The sequence below is a fragment of the Prosopis cineraria genome, unplaced genomic scaffold, assembly GCF_029017545.1.
Source record: "Prosopis cineraria cultivar Desert tree isolate PC_DT_omini unplaced genomic scaffold, ASM2901754v1 PC12, whole genome shotgun sequence".
Lineage (NCBI taxonomy): Eukaryota > Viridiplantae > Streptophyta > Magnoliopsida > Fabales > Fabaceae > Prosopis > Prosopis cineraria.
The window spans coordinates 40,949,296-40,971,576 of record NW_026555343.1 but is presented as its reverse complement, the minus strand read 5'-3'; the positions used below and the strand labels follow the sequence as shown (position 1 = coordinate 40,971,576).

General features: G+C 27.0%; 2 protein-coding genes across 3 annotated transcripts; one reads left to right on the top strand and one right to left on the bottom strand.

Moving 5' to 3' along the window:
• Positions 1-747: 747 nt before the first annotated feature.
• LOC129287725 (17.4 kDa class III heat shock protein) lies at positions 748-3,387 on the bottom strand. 2 transcript variants are annotated; one of them, XM_054923954.1, is made up of 3 exons: positions 3,230-3,387; positions 2,225-2,460; positions 748-1,206 (listed from the first exon to the last, which is right to left on the bottom strand). In XM_054923954.1, exons 1-3 carry the CDS (start codon positions 3,345-3,347, stop codon positions 949-951), a joined length of 612 nt encoding a protein of 203 aa, XP_054779929.1. In that variant the 5' UTR covers positions 3,348-3,387; the 3' UTR covers positions 748-948. The 2 variants fall into 2 exon arrangements, with proteins under 2 accessions (XP_054779929.1, XP_054779930.1); XM_054923955.1 differs by having other exon boundaries at positions 2,225-2,446; positions 3,230-3,370.
• Positions 3,388-15,910: 12,523 nt separating this feature from the next.
• On the top strand, positions 15,911-16,575 carry LOC129287726 (auxin-responsive protein SAUR78-like). The gene has a single exon (XM_054923957.1). It carries the CDS (start codon positions 15,940-15,942, stop codon positions 16,315-16,317), a length of 378 nt encoding a protein of 125 aa, XP_054779932.1. The 5' UTR covers positions 15,911-15,939; the 3' UTR covers positions 16,318-16,575.
• The last annotated feature ends 5,706 nt before the right edge of the window (positions 16,576-22,281 follow it).

Below are 22,281 nucleotides of genomic sequence, written 5' to 3'. Positions count from 1 at the left end.
AAGCTTTTAAGAATGATCAAGGTACGATGAAAAATTGGGGGAAAAAAAAATTCAACAGTTTTCAACTAAAATCTTAAAACTTTTAGTCTTCCTTTAATCTTTTTTCCAATTGTAAGGATGGGAGTCAAAAAATTCACTTGTATCCTGTTTTGGAACACTTCTCCACTTGTATTTAATTCTTTTCAGTAATTATTCTTGACAAATGGCTGCAGAAACAGTCCACCTATTTTTTCACCAATTGAATATCTTCAAATTTTTTTACATTTCAGGCCAAAAAAAAAAAATGACATGCTCTTAACTCTTCAGTATCCAACCTTCTACAAGAATCACTGATTAAAAAAATGTAAGTTTTTCCCACTTGTATCTTTTAAAAATTTCAATCTACCTATGATTTTTATAATAAATATCCTTAGAAAAGATTATTACTGCTAAAAAAAAAAAATCAGAAATCCTCCTTCATTAGAATTTCTAATATTCCGAGAATAATTGAAAGCCATGTAAGATCATCATCTCATATTTCGTCATTATTAATTGTCTTAGAATGGAAAGTCAAAGGATGATTAAATTACTAAAAAAATTGTTTAACTTAACATCTGCAATATCTTTATTAAGATTAAAAAAAACTTACTACTTGTTATTCCCCTCTAAACTCACCCAGTAAGGCTTGAATCTCTACCTAATACTATGAAATAGATAAACAACCACCATGCATAATCCCTCCCTTCCTCTCTTTTTAGAAAAAGATCATAGATTTTACAACTTTCTTAATTCAAATTCATTTACTTTCCACAGTAAGTAACTTGAGGTGTCTAGCTTCATGGCGAGAGGAATCATTAGGAGCACAGTATTGAGGAAGAAGCTACAAATTTCCCGACACAAACCACAGGCATACATCGGCGTTGGCAACATAGTTTTCAGCAAAAAAACAGAAATCCAAAGTATTTCGCTTCAGGCGATGGCAACTTGAACTGCTTTGGATTTTGGCGGTGGCGGATGCTTCTCAACAGTCACAGTGAGAACACCATTCTCGCATTTTGCACTGATGGCTGCCGCATTGGCATTCTCCGGCAACCGAAACTTCCTCACCAGCTTCTGCGGCGCTCTCCTTTCAAGTCTCAGGTACTTGCACCCTTCTTCTTCCCCTTCTTCGCGTTTCCTCTTCCCGTTGCTTCGGACCACCAGTGTGTTCTCGTCTTCCACTGTCACCTACAAGATTACACTCGTTAGTCTCTCTATCATTATAAGCCCATCCTTGTGATCTGTACTTTGGTTCTACAAGTTCTCCATCCAACTACACCGCCTAAAGAAATTGTGAAAGTAAACCACTACCCCACTCCTTGCAACATGTTATGTTATGCATCATTTGACTCCAAATGTCCCACAAACACTCGCAAAGTAGATCTGGTTTAGCTTCAATGCTTGATGATGTTGATCTAGGGGTTCCAAGTTCAATTACTGGCAGGCAAGACCAGACTATATAACTGCACAACTATTAAGTCTATAAGCATGATAGAAAACTGATAGTAGTTGTTATCTTCTGAATACTAAACTGATAAAACATGCATCTTTCAAGGATGGAAATGGTTTCGTTATCAAAGCATGGTGTGCTTTTATGAGCTGCTTTAACATGAAAATCCATCCACCAAGTTACTCTTCTTCACCTCACCCCACAAACAAGTCCTAGCTCCTACATCTTGGCAGCAACGAGAAAGCATATTGAGCACAAAGATCAACATGCAAGGATCCTCTAGAAATTTCTATTAGATGGTTAGAGAGAAAATGGCACACATTGGTTTTTGGAGTTTAGAGCTAAAACGAATCATAGTGATAAATTGATTTTAGATATATATATATATATATATCAACTCCTCCTCTTGCCCCATTCTGAATTCTTTGAAAACTTCAATCTCTGCTCAACATCAAGAGGCTCCGGAACCAAGCCCCCCCCCCCCCGCCAAAAAAAAAAAAAAAAACGGGGGCGGCAAGAAGAAATTTTCCCTGTCTACTGGGAATAAGGAAGTAATCGAAGTTGAAATTGACTCAGTTCATTTATAAAACGAACAGGGTTTAAAAAACCAAACCACAGCTTGACCAACCTACAAGCCTAGTTGGGAAATATCAATATGCGTTTTAACAATATAATACTTGTGCCATGAACAAATCCAAGAGGAGACCAACGATCGAGCGTGATTGAATGAGATATACAGCCAGGTAGGTGGTTTACCTGAATGTCGGTTTTGGAGAGACCAGGGATGTCCATGTAGAATACGTAGTCCTTGGGAGTTTCCAAAATGTCCACTGGGATGTTAGACAGGCCTCTGGTTTCTTGGGAGTCGTGAGCTCGAGGTTGAAACATGAATCTTTCAATTGTTTCGGGAAGATTGAACAGACTGTTCAAATCTCCATTGAACGAATCCGCAATTCTGCTCATCCTCCCCCAATTACTCTGAAACCACCAAGCTGTCAACGGTGACTGGTGAGTATAAACGCTTGAACATGAAAATGATGGTCACTTTAAAGAGCTTGTTATATTTTACTGCTTTTGTGCTACTGCTAACGCTACAAATTTAAGAAAAAGAAAACATACTGAGGCTTCATAAAAAAACATTGTAATCAAGTTTAGCTAACATTTTAAAGTTCAACCCTAAAGTAAAGGCTACGGTCTTAAAATATTATAAAATTGTTAAACTTGAAGCAAATATCGAGCCCCAAAAAATATTTACTTCTACCTCATGTAACCTTATTTGGCCAAACAAAAAAAATCTTATATAACCTTACCTATAAATTTTCATACGAATTTATGACTTGCTTTTCATTAATTCTTTATTTAACATTAGATCTCTTCTTAAATAATTTAATATCTAATTTTAAAGCTCAAAAGGCCAAAAGAATGATAAAAAAATAAATAAATAATAAATAATTATGCTTTTTTTTCTAATAATTTTGCATTAAGCCCCAAAATCCTTTCACACACACCTCAGAGAATATTCACCACATTGTTAGGCAAGTCTTTCGAATGTACTGAAAAATAAAGAACAACGAAGGTCGCCATAATACTCCAAAAACAGGGAGAAGATGAGGTAAAATTTTTCCAGACAACATTATGAAGAAGAAAAACGAAGACTGAGTAACATCACCGATAGAAGCGACAAGCTTCTCTTCCATCAAAGAACTGAAAAATCGGGACGGCAGAAAATGAAGATCGAGTTTCCAATAACAACAAACATACCTAAATATCCGCAACTATAGTGCGTAGGAAAAGTGATCGAAAGCACTGGAGCGAGAAGAGAGGTGTGTGAAAGTAGAAAGAGCAAATCAGGTGTTTGGTGGGCGAGAAAATTTGGCATACATATAAAAAAGGAGGGAAAGTTCCAGAGGGATGGAGGGAATGAGAATGATCTGGAAGCATGATGATTCCACGTGTTGATCAATCATGGCTAAGGTGCAAACCCAGGCTCCTTTCTGTGTACCCTAATACATAACACGTGTCGTATTCCCTCGCGTTCTCCCACTTTTCTTCTTCACGAACCGGTTTTTTTTTTTTTTTTCCTGGACAGTATTATTCTTGTTTTCTCTTACATATAAATCAGAGATGAATTAATATTTTTTATAAATTACTTTGCAAAGAAAAATTAAATTATTAATTAAATTTTTAATTGGATTCCTTAACAGTTTTCTATGGGTGGTAAAAAATTGTGCATGAAAATAAAATATTTAACAAAAGTAAATTGAGAATTTTTTTAAAATAATATTAATGATTTAATTATATCTCTTTTACCAAATATAATATATTAATTGACGTTTCTTCTAATTATTCATCAACTAGATTTATGCCCCATACACGGGAATAATTTAGTTTTTAAGAATAAAAATTAAAATTAAAATTAAAAAATTATTTTAATATTTTTAAAGTAAAAAATATTATTTTCATTTATTTAATATTTAATTATAAATATTTTTAATTTTAAAATTTTTATGAATCTCTTTTAAAATTAATAGTTAAGAGTTACAAAATATGAATATGCTTTCTATTTTTAAATTTTTACTTTCACCCATCTAATCATTAACTGATATTTTTTCTGTTTAAAAATGTAAGGTATTTTTAGTTTTTTAAAGTATAATTATTATTTTTTTAAAAAAATACCCTTATTGATAATGACTTTATATTTATGATAGGGTGTGTAATAGAAACAAATATAAAAAAATATGGTTAATTAAAAAGTAGGTAACTGCTTTATTGAGAGATAAGATTTAATTAGAAATGCATTACATTTTTAAACAAATGGAGTAGTTACTATTCTTGATATATTCTTTTAAATTTTTATTTTTATTTTAAATTCATTAGTCATACAAACTAGTTCATTAAGTATTTTTTAAAAAAACTAAATACATACTCTATATTTTAAAAAATGTAAAGCATTTTTTAACTGAATTAGAACTTCACATGTTAAATTTCTTATTTGTTATTGTATTGTTATGAATATAAAAAAAATTTGAATATTTAAACAAAACTTGTGAATCATTTATTTTTAACAAGGATAATTTAATAATTTATATAAATTTATTAATGGTAGAAAAGTCTCTAAAAATTTTAAAAAAATTATAATATTTCAATAGATTAAATTATTATTTATATATTTAAAAAAAAATTATTGTCATTTTCCTTTATTTTTATCTAAACCATGTATCCCCAAGCAAATATACCATATGCGATGTGCAGGAATGTTTTAATTTTTAAGAATAAAAATAAATATAAATATTAAAAAAATTATTTTAGTATCCTTAAAATAAAATATACTCCCTCCGTTTAAAAATATAAAGTATTTTTGAAAAGTTGGGTGTGAAAAAATGTAAGAAATTTTTAGTCTTTCGAGGTGTAATTATTGTATTTTTTTCAAAAATACTCCTATTGATGGTGACTTTATATTTATTATATAGTAGTTAATAGGGGTAAATATAAAAAAATAGGATTAGTTTAAAAGTAGGTAAAAACTTTATTGGGGTGATATTCAGTTAAAAATGCCTTACATTTTTGAATGAATGAAGTATTACTTTTCTTTTTTTATCTTAATTATAAAGATTTTTTTAAAATCTATGCAAATCCTTCTTAAAATCAATAGTTAGGAGTTATAAAATATAAATATACCTTCTATTTTTATTTTTACTCATTTAATCATTAGCTAACAGTTATATATATGTTGGACAAAAATACCATTCATGATATATTCTTTTAAATTTTTATTTATATTTTAAAATACCATTCATGATATATTTTAATTTTGTTAATTAAATTATAGGTCTCACACCTAGTTTTTTATCATTAGTAATTTCTTTACATATCTAATACTTATTATTTTTACAATAGGCTCCCACTCACATTTTTTTAACTGTAGGTCCATACATTACTTTTTTAAATCACACTACTCTAATTTTTTAAAAATTTAAGTTTATTAAAATTTTACATTCTCTCCATTCATATTAGGTCCTCAATTCATATTAATTTTAAAATATATAAACATATGAAAAATTTATAGTTGAATCTAACTCTTGATGCTTCTAACTTTTAGATTTATTTAAGTTGATTTAACTGTTTCAAATTATTAAAAATTATTTTAATTTTTTTTGAATTCATAAATTGCATCTTTGAATTTTTCTGGCCAAGTTATATATTTAATTTTTAAAAAGTTACAAAATTAATTTTTTGGTAATTCAAATAATTTTTAGATAATATTTATATTTAAATAGGGCATTTTAGTCTAACACATATGACTTCATAATCAACTAATGGTTAGATAGATGAAAATAAAATTTTAAAAATAAAAGGAAAGCTTGTATTTTATAACTATCTATATTAAAAAAATGTTTATATAGGTCTCAAAAAATAAAAGAGAACTATCATTAATTAAGATAAAATAAAGAAAATGTTAAAATATTTTACTCATTTTTAATTATAAGTTTCATATTAATAATTTAATATTTATAGGTCCTACATGTATCTCTCTGACAATAGGGCCAGTATAATTCTTTATCTTTTTTTATTTTTACTATATCATATTTAAATTAAAATATACATATACATATACATATATATATATATATATATATAAAAGAAAAATTTGGCACCGGCGGCTACCCACATAAAAAAGTTAACAAAAAAATTAAGAAAAAAAAAGAAAGAAAATGTTGGATGGCCACCTGGCTGCTCAGCTTACCGATGAAAAATGCATATTACATGGATGTCACTGTTTATTCAACGTAAATGGAAGATTTCAAATTTATATATATATATATATATATATATTAATTCATTCATCATAGACGAAAGATCTCAAATATACATACATATATATATATATATATATTATATAGATATATAGATTAATGTATATATGCTAATGCATGCATTTCGCGCTCTCATTTCCGAAACACCTCACCCAAATCATTCTCCAATATTTTAATTTTCACAAAATGATCAATATTGCTTGTGCGAAATGGACAGTGACATGCAAAAGAGGAAAGGGACAGTGGCCAGAAGAGTATCTGGCTTGAAGATTTAACGTAATTTTCACTCCCCCTGGAGCAAATATGTTATTATTGAATATAATTATGTCTGAGAAATGATCAAACATTAAATATAAATATTTTTTTTAATAAAAATTCAAATTTTAATTTATCATATGGTAAATAGCTAGTCCCTTTCATTAAATCTACATTCTAAAATGGAGGAGGCTACTATCAAGGCACAACACAAGAGTCAAAATAAAGGGCCCTTTTATGCGAAAAATATTGCGATGGAATTTTCTTTTCAAAATTCCTGACCAATGATGACACTTGATATCCATGTTTGTCAGTTCAACTGGTTTCACAATTATTTTCTTCAATCAAATACGAGAATTGTGAATGAAAAAGAGACAGTTGATTCAATTGGCTTGACGACTATTTACGACAGTTCAGTCAGATGCCTTGAGTTTATGAATAAAAAAGAAAAATAATTAGATGTATATGCAAAATCTCCAACTTAATTCAAATTGGATTTAGTCAAATATTGGGTCTGGGTTCAATTAGTTATTAGCATATTAAAAGAAATGAAGTCCATGATATTTTCCTTCGGAGAATCTAGGTCTTTTTTGGTATCTACGTAGGGGCTTTGACTCGGCGTTTTAGTCTTCCAGGCCTAGTTGTCCTTGAATTTGTATCTAGTGGACTTTACAAAAAGACTCAGGTGCATGCATTAGGCATGTTTGTATGTATTTTTATAGTTTAAAAGTATAAAATATTTTTAATTTAATATTATCTTAATATAATAATTAATTATTTTTAAATTAATACTATTTTTTTATTATTTATTTTTATTTAAAACAATGTTTTATTTTAGTATTTAAAAAAATATATTAATTACATCTTAAAATATTAAAAGTGTTTTATATTTTTTGACATTCAATCTATTAAAAAATATTTTATATTTTTTAATATATGGAATATATATTTAGATATAAGAAAAGTTTAAACAAGTTGGGATTCCAATAATTTATCAGAGTCAAAACTTAAAGTTTGAAAGACCTATAAAAAAAAACACTCACTACCGAAATACATCTCACTAAATAAATAAACTAATCAGAGTATAGTTTAATGAGCATACTCGCAAAATTTATTGTTCTAGAGAATATAACGACTCAAATAAGAATATCCATTATATTAACCTTAACTTTTTATAGAGATCAAAGAGCATGAGAGTACAGGGGAGAAGATAAAGAAAATGAACATGTCAAATTCAATGAGATATTTAAGTATTTAACGTTTTGAAGTTTAGGTTAAAGTTACCACTTAATTATAATTAGTTAATTAATTAATTATACCGTAAGTTCTCTCTAAGTTTTATGATAGAGATAAAACTGACAGCTAAAAGATGTAAGCTAGGTCTCTATTGCTTTCTTGTATAGTCTACTTGTCACAATATGCATAAAATCATAAAAATCAATCTATCATGAGCTTAATAATTAACTAAAGTTAAAACTCATAATTAATTAATGTAAATCTACCGTTCACCAATATACGCTTACAAATTTACCTGCTGATAAGATTTTCACATGAGATATATGAACTCATCATGCTATTATAAGGTATGGATTATATGATTGCTGATCGACCGAGCCAACGTTTTATTGGCAAAGTCGCATGTGTATTTGCTGTTAAATAATATGTATATAATTAGAAGTACAAAAATGCATGCATCCATGCATATATTTAAAAGCCGCGAGCTTTTGCCTCTAATTACAATAATCTGTATCCAAATCGTGTGTTTGATTTTGTGTCTGCCTACCCATCCTCGAACGCCACTTTTCTATATATTTTCGTTTTCATGGCACATGATTTATAAGGAGCAAATCCAATTGGATCTCTAAAATTTTAGATTTTTAACGTAGTTTTCAATGTGGCACATGATGGACCCAGCCCCTAAAATTGATCTAGTCTTTGGATACCCTCCCAATTTTCTAATATTTATTTATGCACGCAGGATCACTCAAGAGCCCTATTACAAATCTTGTTGAAGATATTCATACTGAAATTTATCATTAATATGTTGTCTTTTTTTGAATGTCTAACTTACAATTAATTTTATTTAGAAATTTGCAAGGTTGTTGCATAATTCACATTTGAGCAATAATTAATTATGTAATAAAGGAATTATATAAATTGGGACAATAATTTCTATGACAGAGTCATAGAGACATTACTCTGTACTAGCTAGGCAGAAAAACGCATAAACTTTGCATGTCATGGCCCAAAGCAATATCCTTGGAAATATGCCGGCTATTCTTGAAAATATGGCCCAAAACAATATTCTATTGTCAAATACTTTTTTCGTCATCCCTTTTCAAAATTTATCGTCATATTCCTAAATTAATCATCAATAAAGATATATTCTCTTCAATTTTTAATATAAGGCTAACTTAATCAACTTCATAATTATTAAGAAATTATAATTATACCCTTAAAATTAAAAATTGTTTAAGAAAACACTTAATTTTTTAATTTTACCCCTCTTTATAATTAATAAATATGATAAATTGTTGTTCAAGAATTCTAACTGTAGTAAATAAATAAATAAGAGATATAATTTAAAAAAATAATCACTTAACTTTCTTTTATATTTATTTAGAACTAGGAAAAGAGACTTAGATCATGATGCAAGCTCATTTAGGTCCAAAAATTATTAAGCTTAAGTTCAAAAACTTTTAGCCTAAAATAAAAAATAGTCTTATATAGGCCAACTCTTTAGGGTTGAGAGCCTAAATGGGACAGCACTTTAAGGCTGAGAAATGGCTTGTATAGGCCCTTTTATTTATTTTTGATTTTAAATATTAAATATTATATTAATTTTATTGATAATTTTGATATTGTGATGATAATGCAAATATTTAGCACGATTCCTGTTTTTAGATTTAAGCTTTTCATAATGGTCTAGTCTTTTTTATTTTAAACATTATTTTTCTATATAATTTTTTTTAAAAAAAATAATCTGTACTTTGGATAATGATTTGATTTATGTTATGGTGATAATATTTTTAAATTAAATTTTTGATAAGAGAGTATTTTTATACTTAAATAACGTAAGATTTTATCTTAAACTATAATTTATGAATTTTTAATATTTTACTGCTTGAAAAATAGAGCTTGTCTCCATAATTATGATGTTGATATTGCACTAACGTATACTCCCTCAATTAAAAAATGTAAGGCATTTTTTAAAGAGTTAGATGTTTAAAAATGTAAGGTATTTTTAGCCTTTTGAGATGTAATCATTGCCTTTTTTTTCAAAAAGTGCCTCTATTGATATTGACTTTATATTTATTATAAGATGTTTAACAGGGATAAATATGGAGATAGAGTTAATTTGAAAGTAAGTAACTACTTTATTAAAGATGAGATTCGATTAAAAATAGCTTACATTTCTAAACGAAGGTAATGACTGTTGTTCTCTTGTTGAGATTTAGAGGAAAATTATTTAGCTTTGGACAATAATTTGGTATTAATTATTTTATTTTGTATATTTATTTGAAATTAAAAATAGTAAAAAAAATGTAAGAGTTTGAAGCCGGCAAAGCTTGCCCTAAGCTCACGAAATCAAGGCTAAACTTTGTCAATAATTTCAGATATATATTTGAGCTTAATCCTTTTAAGTCTAAGCAGACGAGGCACGCTAACTAGTTTTCCCACCTCTACTTATATTAAATATAAAACCAACTTTCAAAGTTTGTCGTGTATTAAGGATCAGGGGGAGTAAATATTGGCAAATTTATCCAAATGCTATAATAAAAAATAAAAAAATCCAAATACTATACTTTTTAAAATATTTAACTTAATACTACAAATTCAGAAAACGACATCTGTCGAACCGAGTTTTTTTAAAAAATTCGATATCAAATGATTTTTGCAAAATAAAAAATTAAGCATAGCCTGCCACCCTATAACTTTAGACTTCCACACTTTCTTCCTCCAATATAAAAAACCTCTCATCCGCTCGTTCTTATCTCTCTCAACCCCATTCTATAATAATTAATAATATATATTATAAATAAACGTGTGTATATAAAAAATAAATTAATGCTCATGTATTTTACGTATATATTTTTTAAAATAATATATATATATATATATATCTTTTTTATTTTTACTTCTGTTATTAAATATATGATATATATCATATAATATTTTTATTATTAAATAAATAATAAACATGAAAAATAATCATATTTAATATTTTATATGAGATTATTGGGAAGTACATGAGTAAATTACTCCTTAAATTTTAAATATAGTAGTATTATAGATTTTGAACATGCTTATTGTGTAAATTATTTTTTAAACTTTTGAAAATCATGTTATCTAACCCCTGCCATAAATAAAGGTTAACTTGAATCATTGATTAATTAAAAAATAATAAAAAAGGACATTAGAAATTATTGAAAAGGACAAAAAAATTATTGATCCTTTTATGTAATTTTTAAATTCCTTATATCTAATTTTTGGATCCTTTTTTTTGTTTGTTGTCATTTTTTTAAATTTTTGATGTTTTTTTAATCCGCTAATAGTCAAAGTTACCTTTTATTAACATAAAATAAATTGAACCATTTTTTAAAGTTAAAAAATAATTCATATAATAAATGTATTCATAATCTATAGTATTATTAGATATAAAATTATTCAAATGCTATCGACTCAACAGTACTATGAATCCTAAACATATTTACTGTGCAAATTATTTTTTTAATTTTTAAAAAAATTTAGCCCATGTCATTAATAAAAGATAATTCTAACTATTAATGGATTAAAAAAAACTTCAAAAATTATAAAAAAGACTCAAAAGTTATGAAAAAGGATCAATGAAGTTTTTTTTGTCCTTTTCAATAATTTTTGATATTCTTTTTTTGATCAACTAACGATCTAAATTAACCTTTGTTTATGGTCGAGGTTAGATAGCACTGTTTTTAAAAGTTCAAGAAATAATTTATACAATGAATATATTCAAGGTCTATAATGCTAATAAATTTTAAGTTTAAGGAGTAATTTGCTCATTTACTCCTTAATAATCTTATATAAAAATTGTTAAAATAAAATATTAAATATGATTATTTTTCATGTTTATTATTTATTTAATAATAATACAATATTATATGATATGCATTATATATTTAATAATAGAAGTAAAAAAAATTTCATCGAAAAAAGAAGGACAAATAAAAATATATACATTTTATATTTTATTATTTTAAAAACATATACTTATAAATACATGAATACTAATTTATTTTATATACACACACGTTTATTTATAATATATATTATTGTATATTATTAATTATTATAGGAGTGGGTTGAGATGAATGAGAAAAAGCGGCTGAGGGGTCTTTTCAAACGGAGGAAGAGAGGGTGGAAGTATAAAACTATAAGGTGACAGGTTATGCTCGATTTTTTATTTTTAAAAAAATTATTCAACACACAACTTAACTTGATGTCGACAGATGTCGATTTTGTAAAATTGTAATATTGAGGTAAATATTTTAAAAAGTATAATAGCTGAGTAATTTTTTTACTGTAGCATTTGGATAAATTTGCCACGAATATTAGCATGGATAAATAATCAAATTACTTTATAAATTTTAGATTCGATACCACTGTAAATCTTGAACTCATTTAATGAGTAAATTATTTCCTCAACTTTTTTTAAAAAAGTGCAATTTAACCCTTAATATTAATGAAAGTTAATTTTAATCATTAATTAATCAAAAAATGATAAAAAAACCTTAAAAGTTACTTTATATTTAAAAGCATGACCAATAAAAATTTCTCAATCCTTTTTTGTAATTTTTTAATTCTTTTTATGTAATTTTTGAATTTTTTTATGGTAATTTCTGGATCTTTTTTATGTTTTTGAAATTTTTGTCATTATTTTTTGGTCAACTAAATATTAAAATTAACTTTTATTAATAACAGAAGTTAAATTATATTATTTTTAAAAGTTAAAAAATAATTTATACAATAAATAAATTTAAAATTTATAATATTACTGAATTTAAATTTTATAAAATAATTTTTTCATTTATTCTATACATATCTTACGCTTTTTCCCCTTCAAAATTTTTCCAACGAAAGTTTTTCCCTTAGAACTGCAAACCCATTAAAAGTTACTTTTAGATTTTAGTAATTTTTTATTAAAAAAAATTGGCTATGAATATTTGGTCGAGTTCATTCAGCTCTCGGTTTCCTGTGTGGGGCCACACAATTAATATAAATGGTGGCCCCTGCATATATTCGTCTTCAAGCACCCTGCGATCTGCATCCGGTACTCTCTCTTCCCTCGGGAGTATTAATTATTAATTAATGGATTTAATTCTCGCATCTACCACTTTTCATTTGAAAATTCCATATATATCATTCCTCCCCTTTATAAATTACCTTTAACATATTTTATTAAAATTAAGAATAACGTTAAAACTTTAATAGTTTGACTACTATAAATGGGAGCAAAAAAAGAAAATTATGTAAAAATTTAATGATGTAATTTATAAATGAAAACAATTTTTTTTAATTTCATATGTGGTTTGTCTGATTAGAATATCTTAAATTATCTAAATAAAATCTTATATAATATTATTTTAATTAATTTTATTGTTATAATATAACGCATATTTGATTTGTTACCTAACTTTTTTTTTTCTACTATCTTAATATCATAATTGATTTATATTTAATAATATCTTAATGCTATATTTTATTGGATAAACTACAAATGATATGATACATTTATTCTCCATGAAAATTTCTCCATTTAAGGGAGGGTAAAAGAGAAAACCTTTTCTCTCCAACATTTAATGAAGGATAAAAAATTATAATAAAAATTTAATAATATAAGTTATAAACAAGATAAAAAAATTATTATATCTCTACTTTATAAATAAAATCGGAGGGCCTTCATGTCTCTGTTACAAAATATATCTAATCACTGTACCAAAATTGATAAGAGTTGATTAGGTCATCAACTTTGTCCCAAAAGTAAAATTTTAATTTTACCCATATTTAAATAAAATAAGTTTAAAGTTATATTATATTTACTTTTATAGTTAATGAATTTAAATAAAAATAATATTAAAAATTAAAAAATATAATCAATATCTGGACAAGTATCTTATATTAAACAGTTTTAATCTCTTTTAAAAAGGCACTTAATTATAATAAGCACCAATGGAAGTAACTGTTACTGTCGTTGGATTTCACGATACTTGCTGCTTAGCTAGGCCCCACATGCATTTGGGCACTTTGGCTAACTCTCTCTCTTCATCACATCAATCTAGTCTCTGGTCCTTGCTGGGGAGAATCACAGAATAAAAATTAATAATAAATTATATTTAAAAAAATAAGTTATATTTTTATTTTAACAATAATAAGTTTTATATTAATTTTTATCTGTAATTAATTTCTTTGACCAGTGACTTTCCCTTTTTACTATTTAATTTATCTTAAATTATAAGACATTTTGTCAGTTACTTTATAATTTTATGGATTACTTACATGTAGGCATGAATTCAATAATTGACTAGCATCCCAAATTATAAAATCTTTTTTACAAAACTTAGTGTTTGTAATATAAAATACTTTTTAAAAAAAATAAGGTTTTATTAATGAGATTCTTTTAAAGCTATTATTTTTATTATATTCTCTCTTTAATATTTTTTTATAAATAAATTATTAAATAAAATTTATTTTTTATATTTTTTATTTTAAAAAAATAAAATTATAAAATGTATTTATTAAAATTTATTAGTATATATAATTTTATTTAAAATTGTCTTATAAATTGAGATAGATGAAATTTTATAAGAAATCTCTAATTATCTCACCACAATCAAGAAACTTAATTAATACTCTATCAAGTAATTTGTAACAAATACATCAGTGTCTTTTAGAGTGTGCCATGTAAAATATATAATAAGACTAAAAGTATACATTTAGTCTTTTAATTTCATACAATATTTCATTTGAATTCCTTAATTTTATAAAATATTTTTTTTAATCCTTTAACTTTAACGCTGTTAGTTTTATCCCAACAAGTTTTTATATTAAATTTTTAAATATTAATAAAATATTTTTAAATATTAGCATATTAAGTTTAATTTTTTAAGATAATAATGAATGACATTTGAAACTAACAACATTAAAGTTAAGGGATTAAAAATCTACTTTATAAAATTAAAGGACTAAATTAAAACTTTATATTCCCTCTATTAAAAAATGTAAAGCATTTTTTGAGGTTTTAAATTTTTTAAGGGGTTGGATATTAAAAAATATAAGATATTTTTAGTCTTTTAAAATTTAATTATTGTTTTTTTTAAATTACCTCTATTAAATAAATCACTCTATGTTTATTTTAAGGTGAAATACTCTATTTTAGAGTTAATGAGCTTAAATAAGGGTAATGTGTCTTTATGGGAAGGACTGAAGGAGTAACAAGTATATTTGACTCATACTAAGGTAAAAATTACATGGATTCAAATCCTCTACCAAATTGAGAATTTAATTGATAGAAATATTTTATTTGTAAACCTTTTTTTGAAGGGTAAGGCCAATTACACATCCCACTGTCAAACAATAACAAAGTCTTTTAGGGACAAAGAATAAGGTCGGAAGCTTTTTAATGTGTCTTCACCTAATGCCTTTTCTAATGCACATTAAAAAAAAACACACACACACATTTGAGACCTTCTTCCCAAAACAAAAAAATAAGGTGATAATTCAGGCTTGAGGAGGCAAGAAACATAATATCATGGGACTCTTACTCTCTTTTAAAAAGTTGGCAATGGGATATGCAACACACACTTGTTTATATTTTATATCATTGGAATTATTTTAAAATTCTTTTAATATAGAATGTAATAGCTATTCCAATCAATTCATGATATCCACATTATAGATGAGTCACCAAAAAGACCAAGTAAACTTGGATTAGACTTTGATATCATTTCATTATAGAGTTATTGGTTTGTTTTAAAAAACTAATTTAGTAAAATGTGCAGTACATTCGTCTATAGAGCTATGATCCTCCCAACATTCTTTTTAATGTGGGACGTACCAACAGGCTGCCAAACAATACAACAGATCCCTTCTTCTTCTTCTTCTTTTTGGGTAACCCTTTTTTTTTTTTTCCCCTTTGTGTTTTTGTTTTGTTTTTGGTAATAGAGCAGAGGATCCCATGTCTGGCCAAACAGACCTGTCATTAATTTCTAGTATTCTTAGCTGTGGCTTTCGCTTTCCCAATCTGTGGGCCATGCACGTGTTTAACCCCACCCCCTCCTCCCTCCTTCCCTATATATCCCCACCCCACATCCTCCCGCACTGCTCTCACAATCTCTCTCTCTCTCTCTCTCTCTCTCACAAGTCTCCATGGCCATAGCTGGGAAGCTGACGAAGCTCAAGTCTGCCATGAAGAGGTGGCCCTCTCTCTCTAAGCTCAGCCGCTCCAACTCCTGCGTCTCCGCAGCCTCCCGCGACGTCGCCGCTATTCCTCACAGTAATAAGGACGTCCTCCACCCCGTCTACGTCGGCCGCTCCCGCCGCCGCTACCTCGTCCCCTCCGACGTGGTGGACCATCCTCTGTTTCAGGAGCTGGTCGACCGGTCCTCTTCGGCCCAAGATGGCCTTGTGGTAGCCTGCGAGGTGGTCTTGTTCGAGCACTTGCTGTGGATGCTTGAGATCAGCACCGAGACCCTCCTTGGGTCCATGGACGAGCTCGTCCAGTTCTACACTTGCTCCTCAAACTGATCCCATTCATTATTTGACGAACTCTTACTCAACCAGCTAGCTAAGTCGGCTCTTGTTTCAAGCAAAGCAAGGAAGTGTTATGGGTTTCTTCTGCTACTGCTAATTAATTAGTTCATTACTACTTAATTTGATGAACCTTTTCAATTTATTTGCCACTGCTTGTTATGGCTGCAACTGCAAGCAACTAATTAGTGGTGTAATATTCGAGTCGAAGCAATTGTAATTATTGTGATCATTATTATAATATATTATGTTTACCCAATTCATTTCTGTCACATTAATGGCTGGCAATTACTAAACATTCTTCCTTCTACACTTTATTTACCGAGCAAAATAAGTTGCTAATTGCACAGATAATTTTAAAATTTTAAAATTGTGACGGTTATTAAAATTTGTCGTTGTCCTTAAATATCAACAGAAACAAACAAGCAAGCAAATTTGATGCTCCACATATTCTCCAGCTCACTAGCAATCCTATGCCAGGCACTTTTTAATTCTGCACTAAAAAAATATAAAACATACTTAATTAGTTCGTTGATTTGGATGAGATATTTTAAGTAGATATGTCTTGCTTCCATCTCTACTGGGTTCTCCTGTATAATATTCCTCAATATATATTGTTTGTCTCACTTCTTCGCAATGATTAATATATACTTTCGTTTGAAAATATAAATATCTTTAATCAAATTTTATCCTTTAATAAAGTAGTTATTTGTTTTCATACTAATCTTATCTTTTTATATTTATCCCTATTAAACATCCTAAAATAAATATAAAGTCATTATCAAAAAAAATACTTATAAAAAAATGATAATTATATTTTAAAAAATTAAAAATATTTTATATTTTTTAATATCTAACTTTTTAAAAAATATTTTATATTTTTAAATGAAAGGGATATATAAATATAGAGCATATATATAATGTGATTAATTATAAGTCAAATAATGCTACTATTGATCCATGTTCTTAATTAATTGCGACACAGTCAAGGGTAGGGGTCTAAAGGTCAAAGACGGGGAAAAGGACGAGCCTTCTTGTTTAAATTCAACTTGAAATCCGAATCAGCACATGTGTGGAATCATGAAATATAACGTGGCAAACAAAGAGAAATTAAAATTTAATTAAAAAATAATAATAATATTCTTTTAAAATATTTGAACGATAATTTAATTCCTCAAAATATTATAATTTTTTTAAATTTTTTATGTTAATGAATTTATATAAATTATTAAATTATCCTTGTTAAAAATAAATGATTCACAATTTTTCTTCTTATATTCGTAACAATTTAACAATAAATAAAAAATTTAACATGTAAAGTTGTGATTTGCTGTTATATTGTTACAAATTTAAAAAAAATTATAATATAAGAAGAAAAGTTGTGAATCATTTATTTTTAATAAAAAAATTATTAATTTATATAAATTTATTAATGATAAAAAAATTTCTAAAAACTTCAGGATAATTATAACATTTTGAGAGACTAAATTATTATTTATATATTTTAAAAAATTTTATTATCATTTTAATTAATTACCTAAGAGTGCGAGATTGGTTTAATCAGTGAAGTGAAATAAATCAGTTAATTTATTTTAAAATATTCAATTTGAATTCTACAATATACACTTATATTAAAAAAATGTATTAAAAATATTTTTGAAATACTTATGAGATTATTGTTGATAATACTGATTTCAGAAGTCTGGAATAATTCAAGCCGAGTAGTGATAATGTTCCAGAATTTTCAAGATCCATGCAGGACAATGAGGAAAAACAAAAAAATACTTCATTTTTTTAAAAATATAAAATATTTTTAATTAAATTTTATTTTTAATAAAATAATTATATATTTTTTAATTAATTTTATCTTTTTATATTTACCTCTATTAAATACTTTATAATAAATATAAAGTTATTATTAATAGAGATATTTTAAAAAAAATAATTACACTTTAAAAAATTAAAAATATTTTAAATTTTAAAATATTTAATTTTTTAAAAAATATTTTATATTTTTAAATAAAAAGAGTAATAATTAATGAAGAAGCAAACACAAGTAAGGAATGCTTTTTGATGCAAACACTAGAACGAAAACCTATGCCGAAATCACAGGATCCAGCCAGGCCCCTCCTTGGTCCACCTTTTCAGAAGCTGGAATAGGATTTGATGCTTTGAAGATCACACTTTTTGTCGCTTTGCTTATTAATTAAATTACTATATGTATATATGGCCATATGGGGATGCGTTACGTTGAAGTTAAATATGATTAAAAAGGATAAATATTTAATCAATCCTCAGGAAATTGCCTACCAAATATAATCATCATGAGTATTTGTTTGGCTGTAGCTAATAGCATTGGCGCGGTTGACACAAGGCAATGAGCTGGGGATAATATCTATATATAATAATTACTACTCATGTCCATAAGATTCTTGCGAATTGCTGGGTTTGAGTCCCTGAGTCTACATGAATATATGGCCTGTTTTACAATATATTTTGAAAGCAGTTTCCTGTTATTCAAAATAACAAAATAAAAAAATTTTTTGATAATGTGTTTTTAAAAAATTATTTTTAAGAATAAAAAACGAAAATATTTTTTAAGTGTTTTGAAATTATTTTTATATAAAATAAGAAATAATAAAAAATAATAAGAAATTATTTTTGAAAAAAAATTATTTCAAAAAACAAAAAAAAATATTTTGATGCTTGCTTAACTTTTTTTTTTAATATTTTAGAGAATTTATAGTGTCTTGATTAACATATCAATAATAAAATTATTAACAATGAAAAATCTTGTTTAACTTTTGTTTTTTTAAATATTTTAGAGAATTTATGTCATTTAGACTTTTGCAATTATTGACAGCAAGGGCGTCATTTCAAAAATATTCCTAGGGCCTTCTAGGAAATTAAATTTGTGATCTAAGTCATTTTTAGCCATTTTTCCTTATTTTTAATGGTTTTATTTTTAAAATAAAGTATCTCTTTAATTTCTTGCATTTTCTATCTTTGCTATCATCAATGACATAATCAATTTATTTAAAAATTCTTAAGAAGATTGGGTGTACCATGACAGTTATAATCCATATAATAAAAACATGACATTTAGATTATATTAAATATAACTTGATTTTAATATTAATGATAATAGATAGAAAAAAGGCAAGAAATCAAATTGCATTAAGTGTTTTGAAATTATTTTTATAGAAAATAAAAAATAAAAAAAACACTCATTTTTATTATTTTTTATTTTCAAAACATACTCTGTAAAACATTAGGTCCTATATTTCTGGCTGGTATATTATGGGGCAAAATATTTGATTTATTAGAATACTTAACTGGTGCCTAATCGTTAAGCATTATTTTATGAAATTTTCAAGGTTATTTTTATTTCAGTTTTACCTGCAGAATCGGTCATGTTGCAGAGTATACAGTTTTCGGAAGGATTTTTTTATTTATTGTTTGTGTCGCTTATAAATTTCAAATTATAAACATATAAATTAAACATGCTTTCTTCTAGCTTATATACTTATTCTCGATCTGGTATTAGTTGCAATGTCAGATTTAAAAATCATTAAATCTAATTATAAATGTATAGTTTTACTAACATAAATTTTTATTCACAAAGTTTGAATCATGCACCTTATTTAAGCGAAGTCAAGTCCATTTTCCATTTGACTCCACCATTGTTGGAATTTGACATGTTTTATCATATATAAAAAATGAAAAAAAAAGATGCATTATTTTAAATAGCTAAGTTTGTTATAAATTTTAAATGTGATATTAATATTAATAATATATATACTGATGTGAATTGAGAATTTAACAAGTTTAAGGGGTCGAAATCCAAGGACGAATAGACAAGTAAGTTGAATTACTTCTCCAGATGGAGACAGGTATACGGTTGAGTGTATGCCTATCCAGTTCACTGCAGGTTGTTTGTTTTTGCCATGAATTTCTGGGGGCTTCGCCCACAGGTTCTTTTTGTGGATTCTTAATAATCTTTTTTCAACCGTTTCTCTGTCATTCTTGTTGTTCAGTTTAATTAGTAGCAGTTTTGTTTTATCATGCCTAAATTTATGCTTGGATCCAGTGGCATGTAAGTTTTCGCGTACAAACATATAGTAGGAAGTTGCTGGCTCAATTCCATTTACAACCTTAAACCATTAGTATCTGCACTTCATGTAATGTACTCCTTTTATAATTTATAGGATACTTTTAAATAAAATCACACATATAAAAAAATTAAATACATTTTTATTTTTTAAAATAAAAATATAAACTTAAAAAACCATTTATTCAATACTCAATTTGTAAAAAAAAATTTAAAGAGAGAGAATATAATGAAAAGGGTAATATTAAAAAAATATCATTAATATAATTTTATTTTTATGAGAATATTTTCTCATTTTAAAATGTTGAATTTCTCTAAAAAAACAAAAGTTCTACGGATTGGGATGGAGGTAGAACTCTTGGTAAAAATGAGATCTCAAACTTACCGCTTGTATGGTACTCCCTGATCAGTGATCCCTCTCTCCCTAATGTCTAATTGCAATTAATGTGTCAACAATTTGTAGCAGTTTTTTTGTGATACTTTTTTAAATTTAATTATTGAATTACTGACTTTTAATCATTTAAATTTTTTAAAAAATGATGTACTAAATAGGATGCTATTAGTGGGGATAAAAAAAAGGCAGACCTTACTTGAATAGGCCTAAATATGTAACAAAGGCTTAAAAACTTTAACCTGTATACATGCTTGTTTTTATGTCAAGATAGCCTATCATAAGCTCGGGTGAGCTTGAAACAATTTTAATTTAAAGGCCTACTTAGAAAGGCTCAAGAAATAGATTTTGAAGAGCTTCCATTAAATTTTAAGCCTATTTAAATCATTAATAAGGCTCAATCATTCAATGAGGAGAATATAAATTACAATATGATAATATAAATCAAATGTATTTAACATGTGAATAAAATAATATATATATATATATATATATATGAATCAAATAAAAAAAGCTTAAATAGGTCAAGCATGTAGACTTATGGGCCATGCTTTGAAAAATAGGCATGACTTAGATATATTTAGCTAAAGAGTCTTAATTGAATAGAACAAGCCCCGGACCATCTAATGCATTTCCATCCCTAGCCTATAAAAATATATATATATATATATATAATATGGTGGATCGTAGCTGATGGGGTGCTACACTAAAGCTCTGTTTGATATGCATGCCTCAATTTTGAGATATTGGTATGAAAATTGGGATTGGTATTAATAGTGGGAGTGAGACTTTAAAATTACATTTGGTGTGAGGTAATACTTGCATAGAATACCTATTTTCATTTTATTTTACAACTAAATATAAATTATAAAAAGACTATAATATTTCTTAAAATAAAAAAAATGTAACTGATCACTCTCCTTCACTTTCTCCCAAAGAACAACTGTGACAGTACAAAAAGGTTCATCTTCTCCAGTCATGCTCCGCGCTCTTCGACCACGCTCCACTGCCTCTATTCACAAACAGGTTCATCTTCTCTGCATTTGGCACATCAACCACCCTCTTGCCACCATGCATCCTTTGTCTATCAAGAATGTCCTCCCAAACATTGTCGCGCCAATTTGAAGCTGTGAGAGAGGGAGATGGAGGCTGGACTTGTGAGAGAAGGAGATAAAAGTGATTGTAAGATCCATTCGGCCGCGTTTGCAAGATCCAAAGCAATGGTTGTGAGGAGGGAGAAGGAGAAGGTGGCAGTGTTTGTAAGATCCACATACTGATGGTTGCAAAGGCAATGAAGCCAGAGGTGGAGATGAGATGGAGGTGGCTAGAAGAGTGGAAGAATGAGAGGCAGATGTGTGCTCGAAATGGAGAGTATTTTAGTATAAGAAAATTTAATCCCTAGCTTAAATTTTCAATACCATCTCCCCTTATGAATTTCATTGATCCCACCTATGTGGTT